The sequence below is a fragment of the Macaca nemestrina genome, chromosome 10 (assembly GCF_043159975.1).
Source record: "Macaca nemestrina isolate mMacNem1 chromosome 10, mMacNem.hap1, whole genome shotgun sequence".
Lineage (NCBI taxonomy): Eukaryota > Metazoa > Chordata > Mammalia > Primates > Cercopithecidae > Macaca > Macaca nemestrina.
In genome coordinates, this window is record NC_092134.1 from 139,732,509 (window position 1) to 139,759,047 (window position 26,539).

General features: G+C 47.7%; 2 protein-coding genes across 2 annotated transcripts in view; one reads left to right on the top strand and one right to left on the bottom strand.

Annotated features, from left to right (window-relative positions):
* LOC105484134 (protein arginine methyltransferase 8) overlaps positions 1-11,741 on the bottom strand; it is a 99,353-nt gene extending 87,612 nt beyond the window's left edge. The window contains exon 1 of the mRNA XM_011745466.2: positions 10,577-11,741. Coding sequence (XP_011743768.1) covers positions 10,577-10,651 — 75 coding nt within the window. The 5' untranslated portion in view covers positions 10,652-11,741. The remainder of the gene's footprint in view (positions 1-10,576) is intronic.
* Positions 11,742-20,332: 8,591 nt separating this feature from the next.
* LOC105484136 (10 kDa heat shock protein, mitochondrial) lies at positions 20,333-20,826 on the top strand. The gene has a single exon (XM_011745467.3). The coding sequence runs from the start codon at positions 20,400-20,402 to the stop codon at positions 20,706-20,708; it is 309 nt and encodes a 102-aa protein (XP_011743769.1). The 5' UTR covers positions 20,333-20,399; the 3' UTR covers positions 20,709-20,826.
* The last annotated feature ends 5,713 nt before the right edge of the window (positions 20,827-26,539 follow it).

Below are 26,539 nucleotides of genomic sequence, written 5' to 3' on the forward strand. Positions count from 1 at the left end.
TTAATCCTCATGGCCAGCCTATGAAATGGGTTTTACAATCCCACAGGGATGAAAGTGAGATCCAAAATCAGATCTGACTACCAAACTGCCCCCTACACCATTCTGGGTCAACAACTTTAATTTGGGAAAAAAGGGGAAAGAATACAAAAATTAGCAGGGCGTGGTGGCACACGCCTATAATCCCAGCCACTCAGCAGGCTGAGGCGGGCGAATCGCATGAACCCAGGAGGCGGAGGTTGCAGTGATCCGAGATCGCGCCACTGCACTCCAGCCTGGGCCACAGGGCAAGACTCTATCTCAAAAAAAAAAAAAAAAAAAAAAAAAAAAAAAAAAAAAAAAAAAAAGGCCGGGCACGGTGGCTCACACCTATAATCCCAGCACTTTGGGAGGCCGAGGCAGGCAGATCACGAGGTCAGGAGATCGAGACCATCCTGGCTAACACGGTGAAACCCCGTCTCTACCGAAAATACAAAAAATTAGCCGGGCGAGGTGCCAGCGCCTGTAGTCCCAGCTACTCGGGAGGCTGAGGCGGGAGAAGGGCGTGAACCCGGGAGGCGGAGCTTGCTGCACCACTGCTCTCCAGCCTGGGCGACAGAGCGAGACTCCATCTCAAAAAAAAAAAAGGAGAAGAAAAAGAATTCTTACAAAAGGAATAGCATGTGCTATATACAGGTTTATTTTCCTGACTCATTCAATAAGAGTAGTCATCAATTTTCTACTATGTACCTGTGGGCAAAAACTGAACTAATGCATGTTAATAGAGAACATGCCTTAATTAGGGCCCTATCTACACTTCTGATGGGCTATAATCGTTTGTGGAATTCTTTGACTGAGCCTCCCCAGAGAATTACTGTCATAACTGCTTGTCAGAGAGAGATGAAATCCTTGAATTTAATGTGACTATGGGAATTAGAGTCTTTCATTTTCTGGGAGACCCAGGCTTGAAAGGCCACCACTTTACTTTAGCTAACAAGAGATGGTCTTTCACAATAGAGTGACAAATGGGGCCCTAATTGAGGAATTTGTTAACAGCCTTCCCTTTATAGTGGCATTAGCCCCATTTGGCCTTAGCTGTGCCACTCACACAGCTTATATTCTGTGGGATTTAGTGCCAAGAAGACAGGAAATTTAACTCAATAATTAAACCTCCAATTTGTCATGTCAGCCTGGGCATCTCTCTCTCCTATCTCATATCCATGCCTCAGTTTCCCTCAGTAGGAACGCAGGGGAAAGTCACCAATCAGTCCGGTAATCAACATGTAGGAACTGAGCAAGGCTTGAGGGGGTGTCAAGCCCAAGAGAAGCCTGAGTTAGCATTGTCTACCCCCAGGGAGCCTCCCGTAGAGCATGACCACTTCTCTTCCATACCCCAATTCCCTCACACCTGTAGGAGCTCCATCAGGCTTCATTTTCATCTGATAGGTGTGGACAAACACCTGAGTTCTACATCCCAAAGCTGAGAGTGAGCCTGGAGAGTGGCAGGCAGCCTGTGGGTCACAAAGGCTCCCGTTCCTCCTATAACTGGGGCCCTTCACATGGCACAGTGGACCTCTGGGCAGGGAAGCTAAAGAGCCCTGCCTTCAGCTGCTTTCTTGACTCTACCTGGCTGACCCGAGAATGAATTCCCTGAATCAAAGGTGCCTTCCCTCAACTGCTCTGCTCTCACCCCTCCCAGTGTCGATTCCACAATGTCACCAAAAAGGCCCTGTACTTATCTGTTCTCCTTTCATACACTGTTGGGTAAGCCCAGATTACTGATAAAGCTAATCTTTCTCGAGTATTTACCATGTGCCAGACATGTGCTTTATGTGAAATAACTCACTTAGTCCCTGCGATAACCCTATGGGATAATGCACCATTACCCATACGTAGCATAGGGGATGAGTCCCACACACAGGTAACTGCAGTAAGTGGTACAAGCTGGGAAGCAGCAGAGTTGAGCTTGGACCCAACTAGTAACCCCACGCTAACCCCAGAGCCTACACAATTAACCCCCACACAAAACTGCTGCAGGCTGAGAAGTCGGTGGCCTACACGGCTTATTCATTGTCCTTCGTACCCTCCAGAATAGCCCTTCAAATACGTTGCTGATCAGTGCCCAAGTCTACCACTAAAGTAATTCCTCTGACAACTACAAAGCAAAACCGCTGGGAGGATGAGGGGATCTAACCCAGGGAGCCTATTACAGAGCCACAAGCTTCAGTCAGTTACACGCTCGTTTCCACACCTGGAAGTGTATCTTCCAAATCTCCAGGTGGGTCGGAGCTGGTGTGGAGCAAAGGTTAGGACAAGCTTGGGGTTGGGAGTGTGGACCAAAGAGAGGAAGGAGGCCATGTCAACAGCAGAGAGCATTCCAGCTCTGCTACTTACTGGCTCCATAATGTTCATCAGGATAATTAAACTCTGAAAATTTCCGTTTCCTTAATTGCAAAACAGAATTAATAAGAGCTGCTTTGTAATATTGTTGAGTAAATGAAAGAAGGCAATGTTTACAAAGTTTACACGGCACCCAACGCTAATATGTATGTTAAAATGGTAACTCTTGCTATAGTGATTGCTACTGCCCAAGGAAAAAGCCATGATAAAGACCCTGGGAAGCCAGTGGGTACAGTGTGCAGCTAAATGAGAAGCAGGAAAGGGATAAGGGAGAGAGATCACTTTCTCAGACTTTGCAACTCTTCTGAGGCCATTCATCAGCCATTTGCTATATGGCAGGCACTGTGCTGGGTAACGTCATGGGTTGAATTGTGTCATCCAAAAAGATGCATTGAAGTCCTAAACCCCAATACCTGTGACTGTGACCTCATTTAAAATAGGGTCTTTGCAGATGTTATCAAGATGAAGTCATATTGGATTAGAGTGGCCCCTAATCCAACAAGACTGTTGTCCTTATAAGAAGATGTATAGACACACGCAGGAAAGAATGCCCTGTGAAGATGAAGGCAGAGACCAGATGATGTGTCTACAGCCAAGGAATGCTGAGCATCGTTGGCCACCACGGGAAGCCAGAAGAAAGGCAAGGAACAGATTCTCCATGAAGACTTCGAGAGGAACCAACGCTGCTGGTATCTGGATTTCAGACTTCTGCCTTCCAGAACTGTGGAAGAAGACATTTCTCTTGGGTTAAAGCCACCCAGTTTGTGGTATTTTATTACAGCAGCCCTGGGAGGGTAACACAGGTGATGAAACTACAAAGATAAATTTTAAGAAACAAAGTTCCTGTCCCGGAGCCTTCAGTATTCATTTTATCCCAGTAAAGTAGCTGGATGAGAGTCCAGACCTAAGACTGATGGCCTAGGGTCAAGCTTCCAAAGAGCTATACTTTGTTAGACAAGTACATTGTCTACTGGGTCCAGCTAGGAACCCAGGCCTAGGGATAGTTTAGATGCACAGGGAGAGTGAGGTGACGGCTGTTCCTGCCACAATGATGTCAGACCCCTGTCACCCACACGGCATAGTATTGGAGACTGTGAAAGTGAGGATGGCAAGATGGCGGTGGAAGCAAGAAAAGAAGTCCTGGAAAAAGGAAGGTGGGGCTGGTGTCTCTTCCTAGGTTTCTTCCAAATTCACCATTCCACATTCTTCCTCCTGTTATTTTCTCCACCCTTTCTCTTCACATTTTAAGTTTCTACTCTGGTTCTTCTTATGCCTTCACAGCCTAGCGGATGAGAAAAAGCATTTTGGCGATTAGAAAACCAGATTTTGAGCTCCAGCCTCATCATTTACCAGCTGTGGGATTTTGAGCCAATAACAGTAACTCTCTGTGCTTCGGTTTATTAATCCAACAATGGGGATATATGTAATTCACAGCATTACACACAATGCAATGTATTAAGCGAGCATTTTAAGTTCTACAAGAAGGAGAGCGCTCTCACTATGCACGATTCCTAGACCTTATGGAGAGAAACACTGGTCTCAGACAGTACAGATCAGGATATACCAGAAAGTTGGCACAAAAAATAAAAACAATAGATGAGATGCCACGTTTAAAGGAGGTATAAAGAGCACGGACCCAGGAGTCCACAGGGTCTTGACCCCAACACGGAAGAGCTCTGTGATATTGGACAAGTAGTTCCTATCTCCCGATTAAATGATTTGAGTTTCCGCCCAGCTTTAAGATTCTATGACTTTATGAAAACATGCACATCAAGCTGTTTGCTCAATATAAAATTACACTTTAAAAAGAGATCTTTACTTATGGGCCACTCATTACAAATATGGGAAAAACTGATGCTTGAGGGAATTCTTTTTTTTTTTTTTTTTTTTTTGAGACGGAGTCTCGCTCTGTCCCTGGGCTGGAGTGCAGTGGCCGGATCTCAGCTCACTGCAAGCTCCGCCTCCCGGGTTTACGCCATTCTCCTGCCTCAGCCTCCCGAGTAGCTGGGACTACAGGCGCCCGCCACGTCGCCCGGCTAGCTTTTTGTATTTTTTAGTAGAGACGGGGTTTCACCCTGTTAGCCAGGATGGTCTCGATCTCCTGACCTAGTGATCCGCCCGTCTCGGCCTCCCAAAGTGCTGGGATTACAGGCTTGAGCCACTGCACCCGGCCGGGAATTCTTATAACAAGTGAAGTAAGAAAAGACATTTGATGTGTGAAATATCCAGTGGCTATTTTGGCTGGATAATACTGGAGAGGCAAATCTCAAACACTCCTCTCTTAGCTATTCCTATTAGAAGTCTAATATCAGAATATCAGAAAAAGGGGTTGGAATCAATTGGAACAAAAACTAGTAAAAAGGGTGGGACAACCCCAAATGGAAAGGTAACCAGCCAGTTTTCATCTCTTTTCAGAATAACATAAACGAAGGTGACTCAGATTGCAATTGAAGAGTTTGAGCTCAGACTTCAGGGAGAACTTCCCACTACTGAGACACTTGAGGAGTTTGGGGAAATTCCCTTCTCTGAAGCTTTTGAACAAGAGACCGAGTGGCCAACAATGCATCTTGGGTTTGGTTCTCAGAGACAGAAGCATGGACAGAATGACCTTTCAGAGGTCCCTTCTAGGCTGTGCTCACTCTATCTTGTGACTAAGCCAGTTCACAACAGCACCACCTGCTTGCTTCTCACACACAGAGGCTGCTTTCAATTACCTTGGCTGTTCACATATTTTCAGGCTGCCCATTTTCCCCCTGCTGGCAGAGTAGACTCCAAGGTGTAAGGACTGTTTTTACAGATTTTTGCATGTTCCACACTGGTATGTGATAATCACTTCACGTCGCAGTTAGCAAAGAGGAAATGAAACCCACTCCTGAATTGGAGGCAGGAGTGCTGTGTTTCACCGTCTTTGACAGCCAAAAGCCAATTTAGGACTCTCCGAAAAGCCAAATTCGCCAGGCAAAAAAAAAAAAAAAGTGGGTATCTTCTTAATTCTCCTGAGCTCACTTAAGGACTGAAATCGGTGTTTGCAGAGGGAGGAAAAAGTGACATGGACTGGGGCTTTATGGATCATTTCAGCTACAGAAATGAGAAAGTGGGAGAATACTTTCAGTTTGCACTTTTTTTGGCAAGACTCCTAAAAGCTAACAGGATAATAATCATAAACGCTTATTGAGAACTCACCATGTAGAAGGCAATGTTCTAATTCCTTTGCATGAATTAACCCTTTTCATCATCACAGCAATCTTAAAAGGCCCAGAGACGATAAGCAACTTCCTCAGTGTAGCAACACATCTACTAGGTCCAGAGCTGGATTGAAAACGAGGAAGTCTGTCTCCATAGTCTACTAGTTAGTGTACACACTCTGCAGAAACAGACATAGATGAAGACCATCCTCAAAGAACTGGGCCTGATTCTTCCTCTTCCTCAATTCCCCGACCCCTGTAATAATGGGACCACGTTCTTCAGCTGAAAGCAACTTCCTGAGGAGAAAGATCTATTAGCCAAAACCACCAAGATACACCATGCCAGAAGTCAGCTCAGTTATCCCCATAACTCACTGCAACCCCTAATCTCACTGTCACATTGTAGGATTTTTTCCAACCTGTAATTATTCCCTCTCCCTGGGCCAGCAAGTCAACAGAACATTAAAAAAACAAAAAAACAAAAACAAAAAAAAAACAGTCTCCAAAGTGACTCTTTGCTAAAACTGTTTCCTGCCTCCTGGGGGCTCTCCTTTGAGGTGATAAAACCCTAATCAGGGAGTCATCACCATAAATAATGCATCATGCATCAGACTTTCACCAAGAATCAGTAAAGCAAGCAGTAGCTCAGGAGGGTCCATTATCCCCCATGGTTCATAGTTAGGAATTGTGATTAATCCATTTATCTGCTATTCAGATGACTACTCCATAGTAAGAGTCAATCATTACTGAATATTGAATAGGTACATGAATAACCAAAATGTACCCGTGATTTGACTGGCTTCAGCACCTTGATTCCCAGAATATTTACCCATTTTGAGTTTCAAAAGTCCACAGCAACACAAGTACAGCAGACGGGTGGGGTGGTGGGAGATAGGAATCCCAATTTCCAGAAAGCCATGAGTGACTAAAGCCCAGAAGCCTCAAGAGTTTGTTTACAATCACAAACATCAATTCAGTCAACATTTATTAACATTTATTACTTATTGTGTGTGAGGCCCAGTACTAAGAACAGGATATTCAAAAAAAAAAAAGTGCATTATCTAATAGACATATAAATAGACACACAAAAAGCCAATTATCTTGCAATAGGAAAAGTGAGAGACAGGCGTTAGGAACACATAAGAAAGAGTAATCACCCTCCCTGGGGAGAGAGGATAAATGGCAGATCTGGGAAGCCTGCCCAGAGGAGGTAACATTTGAGCTGGGTCTTGCAGGTTGAAAAAGATTGTTTTCCAGAGAGAAGGGGGAAAGAGTGGCACAGGCAGAGGGAAAAGCATGCACAAAAGCATTCAGGTATGCAGGCAGAGGTCTTTTCCGAGATTTGCATGATGCAGGTATTAATGGGCTATGCGCACCATGCTAAGGAAGCTGGGCTTTATTCAGTGTCCTGTAGGCAATAGGACAACTTCCTAAGCTTTTAAAGAGCTGCCTGATCATGAGCAGATTTGTGCTTCCAAAAGCTGATCCAGTACGGTAGGATTATGAGGCTGGATTTGAGAAGAGGACCCGCAGTTCAGAGGCAAGTGCCTTAGTGAGGGCAGAGGTGAGATGACCTGTCTTGGGCACTGACAATGGGCTGAAGAGGAGAGTGGGACTGGAGGCTTTGCAAATATTCCAGAAGGCCACAGAGGAGGTTTCTGATGACACCCAAGGAACAGGGGAGAAGGAGAAGAGGCTGGCAGGAGAATGGTGATTCCCTTAGCTGAGGAAGAGAAGCATAGCTGAGTGATCAGGAGAAAGCATACATGCAATTAACACTACTGCGTGTTTGTCATGTGCCGGGGGCTCTCCTGGCATTTCCTTACACCCATACCTGCCCTATTCCATGAGGAGAATCAGCTCAAGTTAACAGAGAAGGGAACTGAGGTCAGAGTGGTTGAAGAGTGCCTCCGGGGCCACCCATTGCCAATAGTGCCCAGCAAGCATGTGAAGTTGATGCTCTCATGCCCTAGCTGGCTACTTCACTTTGTGGAGGGAGGCTCTGGTCACAATGTAAGTAGTTTTATTCTTCACTTGCTCCCTTCCTGCCCAATGGTTGGAGTATCTCTCTGTATCTTTACCTTGTGAAGGAATACCTCCTCCCATCCTGGCCCACCCCCATCACTGCATCTCTCCCTTCCAAAGTATTCCTCTCCGCCCACTCCTCATCTACTCCCATTCACACATGGCATCTTGTTAGAAATAGCAAGGGTAGGGCAAACAGCAATGAATCAGAAGTGGGGGCAATCTGTGTTTCAGGGCTGACTTAACCCACCAGATGACTTTCAGCTACTGCTTGACCTCAGCCTCGGTGTCCTCAACTATAAAATGGGGATAAGAAATGAATACTAATCTTTGCTTATCTCGCAGGTTTGTTGTGAGGATGGAATTAGATAAACAACAAAAAGGAAAAGGTGGCTACAGGATTATCCATCATAGTTGTCCATGAGAGTGGACATCTGAGCCCCCCCAGAGCAGGGACCAGGTGGTCCTCATGGGTACCTAGCTTTCCTGGTACAGAGCCGGCGCTTGATAAAGAGATGTGCAATTCAGAACTAGGACCACTACCACGCTCCGCACCACCCACTGACACACATGGAGGCGTGCTCCTGCCGCTCTCATCCACCATAAATGCAGGCAAGCCCACAACACCCCACTTTTGGAAGTGCTGCTCTAGTCCTGGCTTATTCCAAAAACAGCCAGTTCCTGGAGGGAAACCAAGTGATTGTCACGCTGCCTGGATGCCTCCGCTAGGCACGTTTGACCAAGTCTGGGTTCTACCCCTTCTGCAGGGAAGTTGCTAAGAACTGATCCGCCAACCTGGCTCACACCCCTCCAAGGAGCCCCAGCTGGGTGCGTCCCTCCCCGCACTGCCTTGGTGGCCCGCACGCAACGTGGTTTTTTGTTTGTTTGTTTTGTTGTTGTTCGCAGGAGCCCGGCCGCCCCTACTGCTGTTTTCATTGATGCCTTGAGCAGAGCTGGCATGTGCAACTGCTGAGAAGGGGGAGCGCGGAGCGGCGGGGGAAGCAAGTAAAAATAGCCTGGCGCGCGGCGCTCTGCCTGCTCCGGACGCCTTTAACCCTCGCCGAGGTTGGGAGAGCGCAGCAGCCGGCGCTGCACACTGCGGAACCTGGCAGGGGTCTGCACCCAGACCCCAAGTGGCAGCGGGGGTACGAGGCAAAGGGGCCAGCCAAAACTTTTTTTTTTTAGAAAAATGAGCCGGGCGTGGGGTGAGGTGGAAATGCAGGGAGGAAGCGCCTTCTCGCTTCCAGGGCTCCAGCCACCTGGCAGAGACCGCTACGTGCCCGCTCGCTCCACATTTCACAGAAGCGCGGCCTTGAAACCCTGGGCTATTTTTAGAAACCCTTTCGGCGGGTGGGCGATCAGAGCGCGGAGGGTGAGGGGACTGGTAAGGATGGCTTTCTTCTGGGAGGCTAGCCGCCTCGCACTGCACATCATTCCGAATGTCTGCTCTCAGGTGGGGGCTGGGGAAGAGGAAGTGGTGAGGGGACGGCAGGCATGCAGGCTTTGCCCTAACTCAAGGAGACAGCACTCGCTACTGAATGCCCCACTGCTTTCAAGTCCCGGAGCGTGTTTGTTTTGAAACCGACAATTGCCAGATGCATGCTGCTTCTAGTCTCTCAGAGGATGGGGATTGATAAAGCGTTGCTGCCTACGCGGTGGGGCAGGGGTTTTAGCAGCAGAGTTAAGACCTCAAGGGAAGAAGACCAGGAAGGGTCTCTCTACCTTTTTGCATTCCGGCAAGACAGAGGGACAATCCCCGCGCCACACCCCCGTCCCCGCCCCCCGCTGCATATGGGTAACCATATGTGAAATGTGCGGCAGCCCCACCAGACACCCAGCTATTAATAGAGCCCGGGAGTTTGCTCTCTGTGTCTTTTTCCTGCCACTGAGTAAGGGATGATCTTCACACACATGCCCCACTCCGCCCCCACCTCGGCGCACCGTTTCTCCAGGAAGGTAAGGGGCCTGCCCACGCTGATCCCCTTCGTGACTACAGGTGCCCAGAGCCTACGGAATAGTCCGGTTGTTGTAATGACAGCGGGGTCAGGGCGAGGCGAGGGATCACAGCCTCGAGTCTTGGGACACAACGCCCAGCAGGGCTCTCTGCGGCTCAGGGCCAGCTGGAGAGTAGAGAAAAAGGCCGCCGAAGGCGGGGGCCAAGAACGCAATTTGCGGAGCTACAGCGACCTCCTCAAAAGCCCTTGCGGGACGGGCGGCTGCAGACCCGTTTCTCACTGCAGCCGGCGGCGCGCAGCCCCCACAGTCCGCGCAGGCTCGGCTGCGGCAGGGGCGGACGCTGTCCCTGGTGCTGAAGGTGGCCGCGGCCCGTGTGCCCTGCCGGGTTAAGCGCCCCAGAGGCGGCTCTGACATCTGACGATTGCAGACTTCTCTCTGGCCCAGATCTGGGCCGGAGGGTCTGTAGGAGGTGCTCAAGCCCTCCCGCCGGCTCGGCCCCCGCGGCCGGGAGCTCTCCGCGCTGCTGCGGGGACGGAGAGCTCGGGGACCGACTCGAGCTTGAAGGGTAAAGCTGAGGCAGCGGCAGGAGATGGTCAAGACACTGCAGGGAGCAGACCTGGCCCCAGGATTACCCACCCCAGCTCTGCACAAAGCCGGGACCCGGGAGCCCTCACGGAGCCCAAAGGAGAGGGCAGGGGAGCGCGGCTGCCCAGGGTTTGGGACTTGGGGGCAGGAGAAGGGAGCAGCGGGCGGCAGGAGAGGGTGATGGGGTGAGAGTGACTGTTTTGCATTTTCAAGAGGGAGGGGACCTGAGACATGAACTTCCCCCCCACCCCCCACCAACACACACACACACACACGCGCGCGCACACACACACACACACACACACACACACACACACGGAGGCCGGCAGAAGCAAGCGGGATGAAGCTGGGGAAAGTTTGGCACTCGGTGCTGAGCGGCGGCGGCGGCGGCGCGGTGGTCCGGGTGGGCGGCGGGGTCTCCGAGAGCCCCTGCTCGCTCGCCTCCTTACCTCGGTGTTCTCTGCCGCGTTCTCCGCCATTTTCCTCCTTAGGAGCAGGCAGCGGGAGGAGTGTTTCATGCCCATAAGAGCCAGCAAGGATTTGGTGATACAGAGATAGTAGAGAAAGAGAGAGAGCTGGTGTAGCTTTAAAAGAGAGAGCGAGAGAATGGGAGAAAAAATTCCAACCCAGCCCCTCTGCTGGAGCGTCAGCCGGCACAGTCAGCCACAGTGGAGTCTGTTCTGCAGTCTCCACTTTGTTTTATTTTCCTCCTTTCTCATCTGCTCCGGATTCCTTCACACAGTTTCAAGTTCTTCTCGTGCCCCCGACCCCCCTCCCCGCCCCTCTCCACCCGCGCTGCGGGCTAAGCGCGAGGGAAGCCGCCCTGAAGGCTCCGCGGCGGCGGCGGCGGTCGCGGATCCTCTCCAGGCTGCTCGCAAAGTCCGGCCGGCCAGAGGCAGCCGCCAACTCCTCTCAACTTCTGCCGATCCGCTGGGCGAAGCAACACGCTTCCTGCGCGTCTCTCCTAGGGGCTGAGCCGGGTGAGTGGGGGCGGGGTAGGAGGTTCGGTGGAGCAGGCGGCGGCTGGGCGCAGACCGAGGGCCCCCAGCGCCCCCGGGCCCGCCCCCTCCCCTAGTCTCCGAGGGTCTTGGCCGCCTCCACTCCCTGGCGCTGCGCACAACTTGCGCGGAGACCAGGCCCGCGCTGGGGGCCCAGAGAAAGCAGGCGCCGGGCAAGGCTCTTGCAGGTTCTCAGACCCGGTGCGCGTGCTCCCACCTAGGGCGAGCTCCGGGCGAGACCGGGCCACAGTTAACTCGCACCCTCCCCACCCCGTCCCACCCCAGCTCTCCGGCTCCTCTGCCAGTTCCTGGATCCTTCCTTGGCGAATTATGGTTTGGGGAATGAAAGGGTGGGTGTCTGGATGGGGGAGGGTCCTTAACTCCTTCAACTCTAGGGGTAAGTGTGGTGTCATTCTTTATCCTTCTCTCCCATTCTCTGTACCCAAAGCCCTTGGGACTCCAAGCCCCTTTCAGGTTGAGAGGCAGGGGCAAAGGTGGCGGCCAGGGTGGCTTGGGAAAGAGGGTGGGAGAAAGTCAAATGCGAGACTGCAGTGCCCGCCGCCTCCCCAACTCCAGTCTTCCCTGGCAGCCCCCTGCCCACGCATTTCTCTTCTCCCTCCTCACCCTTCCCCCACCATCGCCAGATTTTGAAGTCCCTTTTATGGGAGAGAGGGAGGATGTCACGCACCCATCAGGATTCTCTTGATCCTTTTTTAAGGGAGTTTAGGCGGCAGCAGGGGGTGTGAATTTTTATACAATGCATTCCTGTCTTCACTTTGAGAGCTGCTTTTTCTCTGTCTTACTGGCCATCTGTCGGGCAGTGGGAGATAGAACAAAAGCGGGGGACCCCACTCTGCCTCTCCCTTTGCAGCAGGACACTCAGGCTGACTCCTTAAAGCAGCTGCACTTTTAAGCTTTCAGCCTACAAGTCAGGGACTGAGACCTAAAAGACGCTGCCTGAGCACCCGGCTGTCTTCACGTCATCTCTGTACTTGTTTGGGGAGGTCCCTCCCAAATGCCCTATTTGCTTTTATCATCACCTTTGATAACTGGGAAGTGTGAGCCTGACTGTCCTCAACTAACCCGAGTCCATTGAAGAAAAGGGCTAGAATCTTTCTCAGTACGAAATATGCCTCCATCATCTGGTCCTCGGGGAAAGAGAGGATACATTGCACTAAGTAGAGGTGAGAAGTGAGGGATAGAGGAGAGGATGAAGAATGAGAAGGATGAAAATGTAGCAAGCGGCTTGAGTTAATGAGACTGTGTGTGTGTGCATGTGTGTGTGTGAGAACTTGAATAAAAATATGGCCTTAACCTCCTTAACCTTTTCCCTTCTCAGAACACAGACCTGGGTTAGAGCTGGGGGTGAGTGCGCAGAGTCCTTGACAACACCCAGTCGTTCTTCCCGTTCACATCCTGCCAACGTGCAGAGAGTGGTAGGGAAATAAAATGATGTGAATCTGGAGGATGACTTTTACCCTATTGAATTCCTTTTTCTCTAGGCATCTTCTCAGAGACAAAAGATTCTGAGAGACACCTAATCCCCTACCAAAAGTGTCTCGGTGTTTGTGCAATCAAAGGAAATCAGAAAAGAAGCGATTCTCACCGCTCTGTGGTCCAATCCTCTCATTTTACAAATAAGGACCCCAAGATTGGACAGAGGAGGACATTTGTCCATGGTCCATCAGCAAGCCGAGGACCCAGCTCCCCAGCCTCCTGACTTTCAGTCCGACACTCTGCCCCCACCCGGCACTGCTTCTGCTTGTGCATCCCTTCTGTGACTAACCAGGGAGGAGGGGAGCTGAAACAAGCTCCCACCGGAATAGGCTGCTGCCTGTGCGTGATTATGTTGCTATGAGAACCTCAGTGGGTGTGTTTCCTCCTTTCGCTGTTGAAATCTTTTGCTTTGCTTGGCTTCTCCCCAAGCACAGACACGTCTCCCTTTGGAATGGGGAGTGGAGAGGCTGAGATGAAGAGCTATATTCTCATGGCAAGAGTTTTCTATCCCAACCCATCCAACCCAGAGCCAGCCTGGGGCTGGGAGTGAGGAGCCTATGCCACTAGGGTGGTTCCATAAAGGCTGGAGTCCAGGAAGGAACTGTTTTGAAAGTGGATACTCTAGCCCCCTGGCGAGCTGTCTTAGAACAAAGAGAGTTCCTGCTATGTAATCACCTAAGATCAAAGTCACAAGCAAGCTAATTATCACTTTAAGAGACTAAGTTTGGGGTGATTTGTTATACACCAAGAGATGACCTGAACATTCACTTCTTATGATGGTGAAAAGTGCCTAGCACAGAGTAGGTACTTTGTAGAACCCTTTTCTCAGCATCCCCACCATTCATGTGAATTCAGTCTTTCTCCATCTCTTCTGCAAAAATACATTAGCATAGTCTTTTACCAGGTTCATTAGTTTAGTCATGCCACAAACAATTTACTAGGCATCTCTTAAATGCCTAGCTCATTAATAGGCACTAGACTTAACAAGAGGCAACAAAACATATTGAATTGACCATTGATGAGCTCTTAATTTAGTCATGTTGGATGCTTTTAAGGGTACACATCTTCTGTAGAACTCTTAAGGAGATTTTCATGGGAGGCAAGAAAACACGTGGGATGATAAGGGGTTCAGAGAGTTCACTAGGGTATGAGTTAAATGGGTAGTTTGAAACAATAGACCCTACCAGGTAAAGAGGTTCTGAAGACGCATTTTATTTACGTAATTTTTCTTATACGAGATCTTCAACGCAACAAAAATAAAGTGCATAGAACAATGCCTATCTCACGGCAAGTGCACAAATATTATGTCAACATTGGCTAGGCCCTGTCCTAGGCACATGAGTTAAATTTTATATAACACTTACTAAATTTTATAGAACACTGACTATATGCCAGAGACTATTCTTGACCTACATGTGTTCTCATGTAGCTGGTTCAACAGCTCTTTGAGGTAGATACTATTATCCCCATATAACAGATGAGAAAACAAAAACACAATAAATTGCCCGAGTGGTAGAGGTAAGATTCAAATCTAGGATACTTGATTCCATAGCATAAACCCCAAGAAGTTGACCAGGTTCAGGGAGCAAGACAGTGGTTCTCAACCTTGGCTATACAGTGGAATCATCTGGAGAGCTTTAAAAATACCAGTGCTTTGGTTCTACCTCCAGAGAGTACGATTTAGTGAGGTTTGGGCATCAGGATTCTTTAAGTCTCTAATTCTAAGGGACAGTGATGATTGGAGGACAACTGGACAAGAATATCTGTTGACAAAAAGACCTACAGAGGAAGAAGATCTCTAAGTTACAGAAGATCCAAAACAAGAACCCCACACTGTAAAGAGGTCTATCTCTAACTCAGAGGTTCTTCAGAGGCCTGGACTGGAGGAAAGCTGTGTTGGTGGTTGAGATGAGACTCTTAGGGAGGGTTATAATTAGAAAGGTTATCCAGCTTTGTGAGATGCTGCAGAAGTGAGTTTCCTATTACTGGAAAGGCTCAGATTAATTGTGGGCATAGATGATGTAGAGGCCCCACAAACACCAGAACCAGAAGGTTGAGCAAGCCCTCTGAGTTTCCACCTGCCTTGTGTTGGGACTCTGCTTTTCTGTCTCTTGCCAACTCTGAGCCCTTGCTGGAACCCCAGAAGGTGAAGATTGTACCATACTTCATCTCTAGGGGCCAACGAACCCTTCCTTTTGCTGTTGCCCAAAATTAAAGGCCCCTAGAATCAGGAAGCAGCATTCTTAACCTGCGGACCATGCTGCCTGGAAAATCTCAGGCTCTAGCTTGTTCCAATGGTGGTTGCTGCTAAAAGGGGGGATGTATTATGTGGTTTTCTCCTCCTCCTCCCAGGGGACCTCACACATGGCCAGGGTTCACATATGGCCATGGCACACTGCAGTGAATCCATGGCTCCTCAAGAATCAGGCCACAGCCGTGATCCATCACCACCTCATGGCAGCTAACCCAGCAGTGTTCTTAGTGTCTTCCACACCAGATGGGAGCCACACCAAGGCTGCAGCAGCCAGCTACCTGGCTGAACCTCCAGGCAGCCCCATATCTGGGCCGTTCTCCTATACAAAAGCCTCTGTGGTCCTATTCCTCCCTAACCCAAGGCCCAATATTCCAAAGAACAACTTGCTGAGTGCCACCAGTACCTGCAAAGCAATTTGAGGTGGGATTTTTTTTTTTTGTGCCAGAACCAGAATGTTATTTCTTCCTTGCTCTGATAATGTCTGATTAAATCAATTCACTGTGGTTTTGTGCTGAATATGATACTATTTGCTTTAACAATATCTGGGAGGCATTTTCTTAGTATAATACTTCTGCATTTATAGCTCAATCCTTGCTGTTTTATTCTAAAAAGTTGAACACTCTTCTTACCTACCTTTCTCTAAGGATGAGAAAGACCCAAAAGATTCTGTTGTGCTGCCACAACAGAATTAGCTTTTTCTACTGAGTGGAGGTTGTACACTCCACCCCTTTCCTCCTTTTTAAATCTTTCATGAAGGCTTACCTTTTTATGGGAAATCTCTCCAGAATCCCTGAAAGCCACTGGAAGCCATTCAATCTATCCAGTGCAATAACTTAATACATATTTTTTTCTATTAACCTTATGTGACTGTGGGCCAAGCATGTGCTAAGTATTCTGTACTAAAAGGTGAAGAGACTTATCTCTGCATTGGTGACCCTTATCTTCTGGGAAGAGTTGGTTAAATGACTAACTGTGATATACTAAGCGTTATAATAGATTTAGGTACTACAGGGGGTCTTATGCATTGGTTCTCATAGGTTAAATATAGCTATAATCAATGGCTCATAGTCAGGTAGGTCCTGCAAGCAGTATCTATTGATATGGACAGGGAGACCCTGGAGGCTACAGGGCCTCAACCAGAAGCCTGGTAGATTCCAAGTGTGGCTGGAGACACATTCTTTTTATCAAGATACCAAAGTTCTTGTATGTCTTGGAAACTTTCACAGATGAGAAGTTTTATAGCCTTGACTCTCCAAATACTCTGTTTACCAATATCACTTGTGGCATAACACATTGTGATCTGCCTTAGGATAGGGCTGATCTCTGGTGCGTCAGGGCAACCCGACCTGAAAATGCACAATGAGTGGAGGTGGTAAAACAAAGCTGTGATTGAGTCCACCTTTTCCTTTCTGGACCATGTAACCATTCTGATCCCTTTCTTCTCAGGGGATTTTATTTTAATTTAAACTTTGTTAGATTTTTCTTTCATTTAAAACTTCACCCTCTTAAGGTAATATTAACATTTTACTGTGTACTCTTCTCTATTTTTTGCTCATGCAAATATATATAAGACCTAAGTTATATATATATATAAAAGTGTGTGCTGTTGGTGTATGCTGTATATAAATGGAATCATGTTATATACATTACTCAGAAACTTGCTTTCTTCATTAAGCACTGTATAATGGGCCTCTTTCCAGGTTACTACATGTAGATCCAAGTTATTTTTAAAAGCGTATAACATCTCACTGTATGGATAAACCATACTTTTCAAACAATTCACCTATTGATGAATTTTCAAATTCTAAGCAATATTTTAATAAATGATTTTAAAATATATCCTTATGAACAGAAGCTTTTATTTTCATATAATGGTTTCCCCCGAAGTGATATTACTTTAATATCCATTGCCAGTTCCTCACCAAATTGTAATTTCTAAGACTGTAGCTGCAACAATCGGAAGGGGCAAATCTAATTTTCCTTCCCTTTCCTACCCTACATCAAGTGCAAAAATACCTGCTGCATTCAAAGCCCTGGATTACACACTTGAGAAGGAAGATCCATGAAATAAAAGACGTAATCCTGTTTTAAATGTGTTTCTACAGCAAGAGCCTTCCAATGCCTGGGGAAAGGCTAGTGAGAGATGCTGAGACCTGGGGCATTCTTTCCTAGAGGTCTTTACAGAGAACAGATCGCTTCCAATTGCAGGACAACAGAGCATGGATTTAATGCATGAATTTAATGTCAATACATGAATGACGAAGAAGTACTGTGATCTGAAAAACTTAAGATTTTCTTTTTTTTTTTTTTTTTTGAGACGGAGTCTCGCTCTGTCCCCCAGGCTGGAGTGCAGTGGCCGGATCTCAGCTCACTGCAAGCTCCGCCTCCCGGGTTCACGCCATTCTCCTGCCTCAGCCTCCCAAGTAGCTGGGACTACAGGCGCCCGCCACCTCGCCCGGCTAGTGTTTTGTATTTTTTAGTAGAGACGGGGTTTCACCGTGTTAGCCAGGATGGTCTCGATCTCCTGACCTCGTGATCTGCCCGTCTCAGCCTCCCAAAGTGCTGGGATTACAGGCTTGAGCCACCGCACCTGGCCCAAGATTTTCTTAATTGGCATCAGTTACCTGTCTCCTGGGTAGAACTACCACAAAGGATACACAAAGGCCTGAGATGCACCCTCTGTTTCCTTTCCTTCCAGAGGCTGTGCCTGCAGGAGAGCCTGGATTGACAGCAGCCTGCCACCCCTGCCATACCAGTGCCTAGTAGAAGTCCACTCCCTCAAAAACCACACTCCCCACTCCCCAGAAGGCCTTGTTTGACTCTCTTTCAGACCAACATTTTCTGTATTCAGACTTGCCTGTAACAAATGACCTACCCATTGCCCTCAACCCAAGGAAGCCTTGCCATTTAAAACCTCCCAATGGAGCCTATCAAAGGGTGCTTCAAAGTGTGAGGGAGGCTGAGGGAGGAGGTAAGTGAGATGAAGGAGGCATTTAACAGAGCCTAGCAGAAAGAACTTTGTGGTCTTACAGAACAGTAAGTTAACCTCTCCATCTGTGTACAAACAGCTTAACGGTGATCACTGCCTGGCTAAGGGGTTGTGAGGATAAAATGAGCCAATGCAGATGAAGCACCTGGCACAGTTCCTGGGACATAGTGTTGTTAACATAGGTGAGTTTCCTTTTCTTCAGCTCTTCCTAAAAGACCGTATCTAACCGTAGGAGACAGAGACACAGAGTAATAAGGAGAAAGAGCGTGGCGGCAGGGGTCAGGGTGCCTGTGCACTACTAGTCCCAGCTCTGTCTTTCAGCAGCCGGGTGGCCTTAGGAAAGTCACTGAACCTTTCCGGGCCTGTTGCCTCCTCTTTAAGGGATTTGCCTGAGAAAAACCCTACATCCTCCTTCTGTTTGCCGTTTCATTCATGGTGTGGATTATGATGCTAACCACCTCCAAATGATAGCAAAGACTGGTCAGAGGCGTCTCAAACCAAAATTCAACTCTGATGGCCAAAACAAAGGCTGAAGAGCAGAACGCCCTGTCCCTCCCACTGTAAAACTGATGGGAAGGGAAGTTAGCCTGCCATCAGGTCAGGGGTTTACAAAGGAGGCCTGTAAGTAACGTTAATTACTGTGTTCACTCCAGCACTGGGCTCTAGTTTGGCTTTTCCACAGGTCAAAAGAGGTGCCATTTTTTAAGAGCCCCATTGGACTCCAGCAGCCTCAAAAGTAGTAACCAAGCAGCCATTATAGGTAGGCATCGCTTGATTTCCTCATCACTTGTCAGGAGGCAGAGCTTGATGGGGACATCAATGAATTTCTCAGCATTACAAGCTACTGGGCTGTAAGTCAGCATAACCCCATATCTCTCAACGATCCATGTCAATACATGAATCGCACAAATCAGCAGATTATTGGAAAAAAATTGCTCTTTGACTCATTGTATGTATTATGTATTTTACATACAAATAAAATTTCTACCTGCCGATTCTTGACTACAAAATATATTCAAATTAACGTGCTGCTCAGACATACACAGTGATGGCGACAGACCATAGTCCCTAAAGCAGGGGGCCAGGTTGCTGGGGAAGCCAGCCAGAGTCCTCATCTTACCAGGCACAATCTATTCTGTGGCTAACTCACCTACGGAGAAACAAAAATCCATGTTTATCCCAGCGTAGCTCTCAACCTCAAGTCTAAATAAAGTGGGGTTAAGGACCATTCAAGTTATTCCACAGGAAAAAAAAAACAAAACAAAACCGTAATGGTTAAGTGCCATTTTAAAATCACACAGCAGGAGAAGAGTGGTTTCCGTTTCTTGGATCTTCCAGGTATCCATTTATTTCCCACACAGCTGTCATTTACAAAGGGAAGAGCTTCCTTCTCCAGGGATGGAAACTCTGCAGGCAAGTCTGAGAGCTGTCTCCTGGGCTGTGGTTCTTTCCATGTAGGGCCTCACAGAAGGGAGAGGGAGCCTGGTGTCATCAGGAGAGTGACCACTGGCCATCTACCCACGGCGGACCAGCTGCTGTGCTAAGTGTGCTCCCCATGGAGCACACCCACCGATCCCCACACCAGCCCCAGGCGTTAGTTACATGGTTACCCCCACTTTGCAGATCAGGGAAGGATGGCTCAGAAAGGTTACTGAACTTGTCCAGGTCACACAGCAAGGTGCAGGTCGGAACCCTGCTTCAAAACCTTGTCTCCTTGACACCATCAATGGCACAGACCTCAGAGCCACGCAGACCTGGCCTTAAATCCAGACTCTGACATTTAACTAACTCTATGATCTTGGACACGTTGCTCAACCTCTCTGAGCTCCAAAATTCCCATTTGCCAAGAGAGATGGGCCTGGTAAAACCTACTATTCTGGGCTGCTGTAAAGTTCCTAACCTAAAACCAGGCTCATTGTGGACCTCAATAAATGGGAGTGATGACATGTGGCGTGTGGCTGGATGTGACAGGCTCAACCCAGCAAAACTGCATGTGTTGTTCAACTCTCAGGCACACATTCAAGTGTAAAAAGGGCACCCCAGCCCCAGAGGCCAGAGTCTCTGTCAACCTGACAATGGCTGTCGTCAGGGCAACTCCACTTAAGTGACACCTGTCAGCCTGTGTTCTCGCTGTAGCTCTTTCTGTCACATCCACTTAGTAACTTCTCTAAGTGGTGTCACTCCAGCTTGCATACCATATTTGCAGGTGTTGAAGACATAGCTTTTTATTTTTTAACTTCTAGAACACTGAGCTTACATGTAGACCAGATATGCTATGCAACGACATCAGGACTTAGTTAATGCATCCTGAGCAAATGTGGGCTTAATCACAGGAAGGAAGGAAAGATCCAGCACCTTGGCAAGTGGCTGGTGGAGGAAGGAGGAGGAGAATGGTATTAGAATGACTTTGCATATGTGCCCCAACTCTTTTCCAACCTACAAAGATGGTCTTGTCTTTTCTTCCTTTCGCCTTCTCTTTAAAAACCTATCTATAGTCAACTAGAGCAGAGTACGAGTCTGAGGCGGAGGGAGTCATGGCAGGACAAGCGTTTAGAAAGTTTCTTCCACTCTTTGACCGAGTATTGGTTGAAAGGAGTGCTGCTGAAACTGTAACCAAAGGAGGCATTATGCTTCCAGAAAAATCTCAAGGAAAAGTATTGCAAGCAACAGTAGTCGCTGTTGGATCGGGTTCTAAAGGAAAGGGTGGAGAGATTCAACCGGTTAGCGTGAAAGTTGGAGATAAAGTTCTTCTGCCAGAGTATGGAGGCACCAAAGTAGTTCTAGATGACAAGGATTATTTCCTATTTAGAGATGGTGACATTCTTGGAAAGTACCTAGACTGAAATAAATCACTATTGAAATGGCATCAACATGAAGCTGCCCATTCCACTGAAGTTCTGAAATCTTTCATCATGTAAATAATTTCCATAGTTCTCTTTTATAATAAACTAATGACATCCAGTGTCTCCAAAATTATTTCCTTGTGCTGATATAAGCATTTCCAAATAAAAATATGTAAATGAGTAATTAAAAAAGAAAAAAAAACCTATCTATAGTCATCTCCTGCAGCATAGTCCATGCTACACTGGGATTAATTTAAACTGAATATCTGTACCTTTTCCTCCTGGCCCGTAAAACAAGCCCTGGAAGGTTCAAGTCAGAGTTTGTGACTGGAGGGCTCTGAGCAAATCTTGCCCTTTTCCTTCAGCCTCATTTCGTCTCAAGTTAGCTAAGGCAAAGATTGGGCCTCTCCCTTCCTTCCCCTGATTGGATAACAGAGTCCCTGAAGCCATTCTCATCACTATCCTTTTGCAGACAGAGTTTGGCACAGACTTTCTAGTCCTGTAAAATCGTAGCCTAAATTTGGTTGCATTTGAAGGGAAGAGCTTGGGCCCGTGAGCTTCTGGGCCACTTTTGTCCATCAGCATCTCAGGCGAGCTTCCAAGGGTCTAAGAGGAGCTCGAGTATCACCAGGCCATGACAGCTAGTGTCACACCATGTACCAATTGTCCAAAGTTCCTCTTCTGGGCCCCTCTTGAGACACAGCAGCCTTTACCACCCTTCTCTCCCTGTAAAGCTCCCTGCTACCAAGGATTTCCAGGAGACTCTGCAGGACCACATCATAGGTTCACGTCTTCTTCACCTCTGGCTGCCCTCAGTCAATATTCCATAACCTCGAGGTTGCTTTCAGAAGCCCTGCTGTTGCCTGCATTGACAGTGTCCCTCATGAGGTGGCTGAGGGCTATGCCAGGGCTGCTGCGTCCCAGCACTCCCAGAGCTGGATGTTGTGCGGAATCAGATGAGCCCCAACCTCCACTCCTTGTGTTCAGAGTTCCAAGCCTTCTGGAGAAGCGCCCTTTCAGTTTCTGGCCCTAACTCTTCCATTCCTCTGTAAGGGCACAAAAGCCAGTGTCAGGGTGGAGTGCGGCTGACATCCCCTCCCCTCTGTTGTCTAGGTCTTTTGCCCCATCTTCCACTCACAGGATAATAAGACACACTTCTCCCCGCTTGAGTCATAGACAAAAGTGCCCATAACGGTCAATCCATGTAAGTGAAGCCTTGGGAGAGGAGAGAGGGCACCTGTTACAGAGAAAGCACTGGGCTGGCTGCTCTTGGATAGTATGTGGGGTGGGCAGCCCTGCCCCTCCCTCTCGGTTTCCTTGGGAAGAGGATTTCCCAGCCACGTGCCTGGGTCATGGTCTGTCTTCTGTATTTGGCCAGGCAGGTAGTAGCATTTATCAAACATCTACAAAAGAGCGGACCCACCTTCACATCAGTCTCACATGCATCCTCCCATGTGAGCTCTCTGTCCCGGCCCCCGCTCTAGACCGCCACCACCCCTTGTGGGTATCAACTCTCGGAGGAACAGCCCTTCCCATTTATTAACTATCAACACTTAGCTTTCCCAAAGGGATTTCTGTTTCCAAAGGAGATTCTGGAAGAAAGCCTCCTAAGCTCAAGTTACTAGAGAATGAATCTCTAATGGTGGAAGGTCAAGCACCAGTTACAGGCTGGTGTGAGCATGATTTTTGGGGGCGGAAGTTCACCCTGCACTCTTTAAAATCATGTTACACTGGTGTTTAATTCTGCCTGCCAGTAAGTTATGCCCTGGACTATAGGCATCGGAGAAAGCATGAAGCTATAGGAAAGTGGGGGTGGGAAAGCACTGAACTAAAGTCAAGAGAATCAAATTCTAGTCCCAGCTCTGCCACAAGTTACTGGAGACCTCAGGGAAAGTGGGTGTCAAGAAAAAGACCCCTGAGAAATGGGGGTGGGGAGTGGTTAAGGTATGCTTCTGCCCTTAAAGTCCCTCACATTCCTGGTTTTCATTTCTTCCTCTATAATGTGAGAAGTTTGGACAAGTGGAATTTGTCACTTTCAACTCTTCCATTCTAAGAGTGTGAACCCTGTGACTGGTATTCAGAGCACAGATACTGGACCCAGTTCTCGGAACAAGCAAGAGGGAAGGAGGAAGAAGCTTTGGGAAAGCGTCTGCTCTGGGGCTCAGGCATTGGGCCCCGAAAATAACCGACCCTACCTATCTTCCAGGCTGTTTTTCTTTAAACACCAATTTTTAAGCTTTAGTATAAACACTGCCTTTTCCCCATGAGGAGCTCAAATGCCCATGGTCTTTGGGCAGAAATCATCTGTTTTAAAATATGGCATTCAAGCCAGACTTGCAGAGAAGGTCTTTCTAAATAAACATTTAAAAGAAATATGCCCATCAGGGTTTGTCCGTTATCCACGTCCACGGAAGATGCTTGCTGATGAAACGCATCTGTGGGCTGCTACTTCTGGGTATCATTTTGCAAGGCGACCCCAAACAACAGCCTGTTCCTCTCCCACCCTCCCCTTCACACCTCTGAACCTTCTCTACTTCTACCATAGTTTCCTCTCGTTCTGCTCAGCTGGTTTTAAACAGGTATATAGTGCCTGAGGCATGAAAAAAAATCTGAGAGTAGAAACTGACACTAACATTTAACAAATAAAAATTCTCTACCGCAGGTTCTAGAACCAAGAGGCCTTCTTATTCCTAGGCAAAGATGGCGTGAGGCCAAGTGCATTCGGTGCCCTTTATGGGGTGGGGAAGATTTTCAGGCTGGCCCTTTCCATGAGTCATAGTGGGTCTGCAGAGGAGTGACTTAACCGTTCTTGGTCCACAGCAAGAAATGCAGGAAAGCCTTCCCAAGAGATGCTACAGTAGCCACTTCTTTAGGGGAGTACTTTTTTTCCTTAAAAAACTGAGACGATGGCTATCTGAGGAAACTGGTTCAAACTCCATCCTCTCCAGAGCCAAGAGACAGGACATAACAGCTTCAAGGACTTCTAGGTTGTACAGCTTATGATGACAATAAAAGGACTAAAAAAACATTAGCCAAGTCCATGGGGCTTTTTTGAACACAATTAGGCACAGTGTCCAGTCTCCTTCCTATCTGGAGAGCCAAGGGGGTAATGACAGAAGAGCCAAGGGACAGATGCCCACCCAGGTGAAGGAAGATCGAGGGGGCTCTGCTCCAGAGAGGGCCAGGCCTGAGTGAGACCTGGGGAGCCATGGGGAGGCATGAACCTGTGCTGGGAACATTAGCCCCACTTGGTTTTCTCAAACCCAATTAGGCAGAGGACAGAAATTTGAGGGGGAAGAATTACTTTAATAACCTACAAATTTTTAAGGAGCCTCCAAACTATCCTCTGTGCAGAAGCCTGCCAGGGAATCCAGGCCATTTCCCAGTCAGAGCCTGCTGGACCCTGACTCTGACTCTGGTCACCTGTGAGGCCGCCCCATGGCCTCCTCTCTCACGCACCTGCCCAGGAGGCTTACCCAGGTGCTTACAGCAGCAGGCACAGCCTCCGACAGCAACTTTTATTTTCTTCCTAATGCTTCCCTGTAACTTTTATTTTTAAAATTTGAAAACTGTGGAATCATTGACCAAGTGACTGATTTCAAGTAGATGCTGACCTTGGCATCTGATGGTGATCTCAGGCCCCAGGAGGGCAGCTTGCACTTGCCCCTCTCTATTGCTTCAGATTCCCCAAGGATTGATAAGCTGGAGAAAGACCCTAATATTTTCCATTAATAACAGGTGCCCACATGAGCTAACACCCATTGGTGGCTCCTGACTTCAACTTTTTAACCCTTCTGAAATAGTAGGAAAATTCAGATTCTAGGGAATGGAATAGGCCCTTGTCAGTGCAAGAAGAAAGTGAATCTTCTTCCTCTGCTGCCTTAGAAGCACCTAAAGAAACTCAGGAATATACGGTCTCCTTTCCTGTCGTCTGAGGGAAAGCCAAGGTACAAGGTTCTCTTCTGCAATTCACCCTTTTACCATCAAGGAAGCAGTCACAACCAGAAATGAACCACAGCTTCCTTCAGAAGGTGGAGGGGCCCAAGCCAAGCCAAGGTTCTGTAGAACAAATGCCTGCATGGCCTGGCAGGGTGGACCACAGGGTATCATCTACAACTTCTTGATTAGATAGACAGATAGATAAATAGATAGATAGATAGATAGATAGATAGATAGATAGATAGATAGATGATAGATAGATAGATAGATAGATAGATAATAGGTGGATCAATAGATACAAATATATGATAGATAGGATGAAGACTCCATTTGTTTCCATTGAAGAGTTCAGTCTACTCCTTTTCATTAATTATGTGACTACTTCCTCTCAATTCACCCAAGCCCTGTCCTGTCCTCAAAGTCCAATTAAGTTTCCAAACCTTTCCTGGAGCCTCCCAACCCATAGGATATCTTCTTTTTCTTCTTTGCACTCTTAGAGCATTATAGATGGTGCCACCCATTCTGACACCTCATCTTATAGAGTACCATCCTCCCCTAGCCAGAAATTACATCCAACTATCCAACTACTGTGATTATACAGAATGCAACCTGAGAGAAAGGAAGGAAAACACCCTCCGAAAGGTAGGAGAATATTTATTCCATTATTCATGCAACACTCAACCACCAAACCAGAGCTTATTAACCTTGAGCTGGATATAAAGTTAAGCTTGCTCATAAAACAGTTCTCTTCTTCCTCCAAGTCAAGCTTCACTCTCAGTGGTTACAGCCCATTCGGGCACAGGAGCAGTGGGAACTTCATGTAATGAGAAATGACTGCCAGTGGTTTGGAAGGAAAAAGTGCCAACAGTTCGAAAAGGTTGAGGGATATTCAAGGAAGGGCGGGTTTGGCCCAAACCATCAAAAAGAGATAAAATTGTGTTCTGTGAATTCTTTTTTAGGAGGCGGAGGAGGGTATCTTTTTTAAAATCTCTATCAGAAGTGTTCAAATAAAACGTTTCAGAACTCAACGTCAATAAGACTACACGATGCAAGAAAATCCAGGTGCTTGGGGCACCTCACGTCCAAGCCAAGATAAAGAAAACTCAAGCCACCTCCCCCTTCCTTGCTATACAGGTGCTTGGCTATTTCAGGTTATACCTCTTGGTTTCTCACTGTAGGCTCCAAAGGAAGGGCCATGCCTTCTGTTTCACTTCCTCCTCAATGCCCAGTCCAGTACGGAGCACTTAGAAGGTGCCTACACACTCATTAAGTGAATAAATGAGTGAATGAACACGTCTCAGTTCTGATTCCTTCCTCTAATATTTTAGTCCCACTGGCTTTTATTACTTTGGAGAATGACCAGGAAACAGATTTCTAAAAATAATTTTTGAACTAGGTAGCCTTGTTACTAGACCACAGTTTTAAGAGCGTCCGTTGGTCTGCAGCCCCCCCAGTCCTCATCACCCCAACCTTATGCTTCTCCTCATTCCCATCACAACAATAAAGAAAATTAGGTCTCGCCTGTAGTCAATCACACTCCAGGCTGACCCTACAAAAAGAAGTTCCCTAACAAAACAGTGCAAGATACTGATTCTCTCTAAAATGCTTCCCAATTTCTCCATGACCTGGACCTTGTGGGCCCAGTTCTTGAGGGGCTCTCCTCTCTCCAGCACCCACTAAGTGGACAGACTCGGAGCTCAGTGCCTACTTAGCTCACAGTCTTGCTGCACGCATAGATGCTGACATCCAAACACACAAATGTAGCTGCAGACACTTTGACAGGTAGACCAGGAGAAAGAATACAAGAGGCTGCTGTTGAAGTTCCCAGGGAAGGCCTCCTTCCACTGACTCTTCTGATTTAGCCCAACCTGAAGAGAACTCTGTCTGAGAAA

Coding starts and splice junctions, on each gene's coding strand:
- LOC105484136 (XM_011745467.3), top strand. CDS start 20,400: ATGGCAGGACAAGCGTTTAGAAAGTTTCTTCCACTCTTTGACCGAGTA.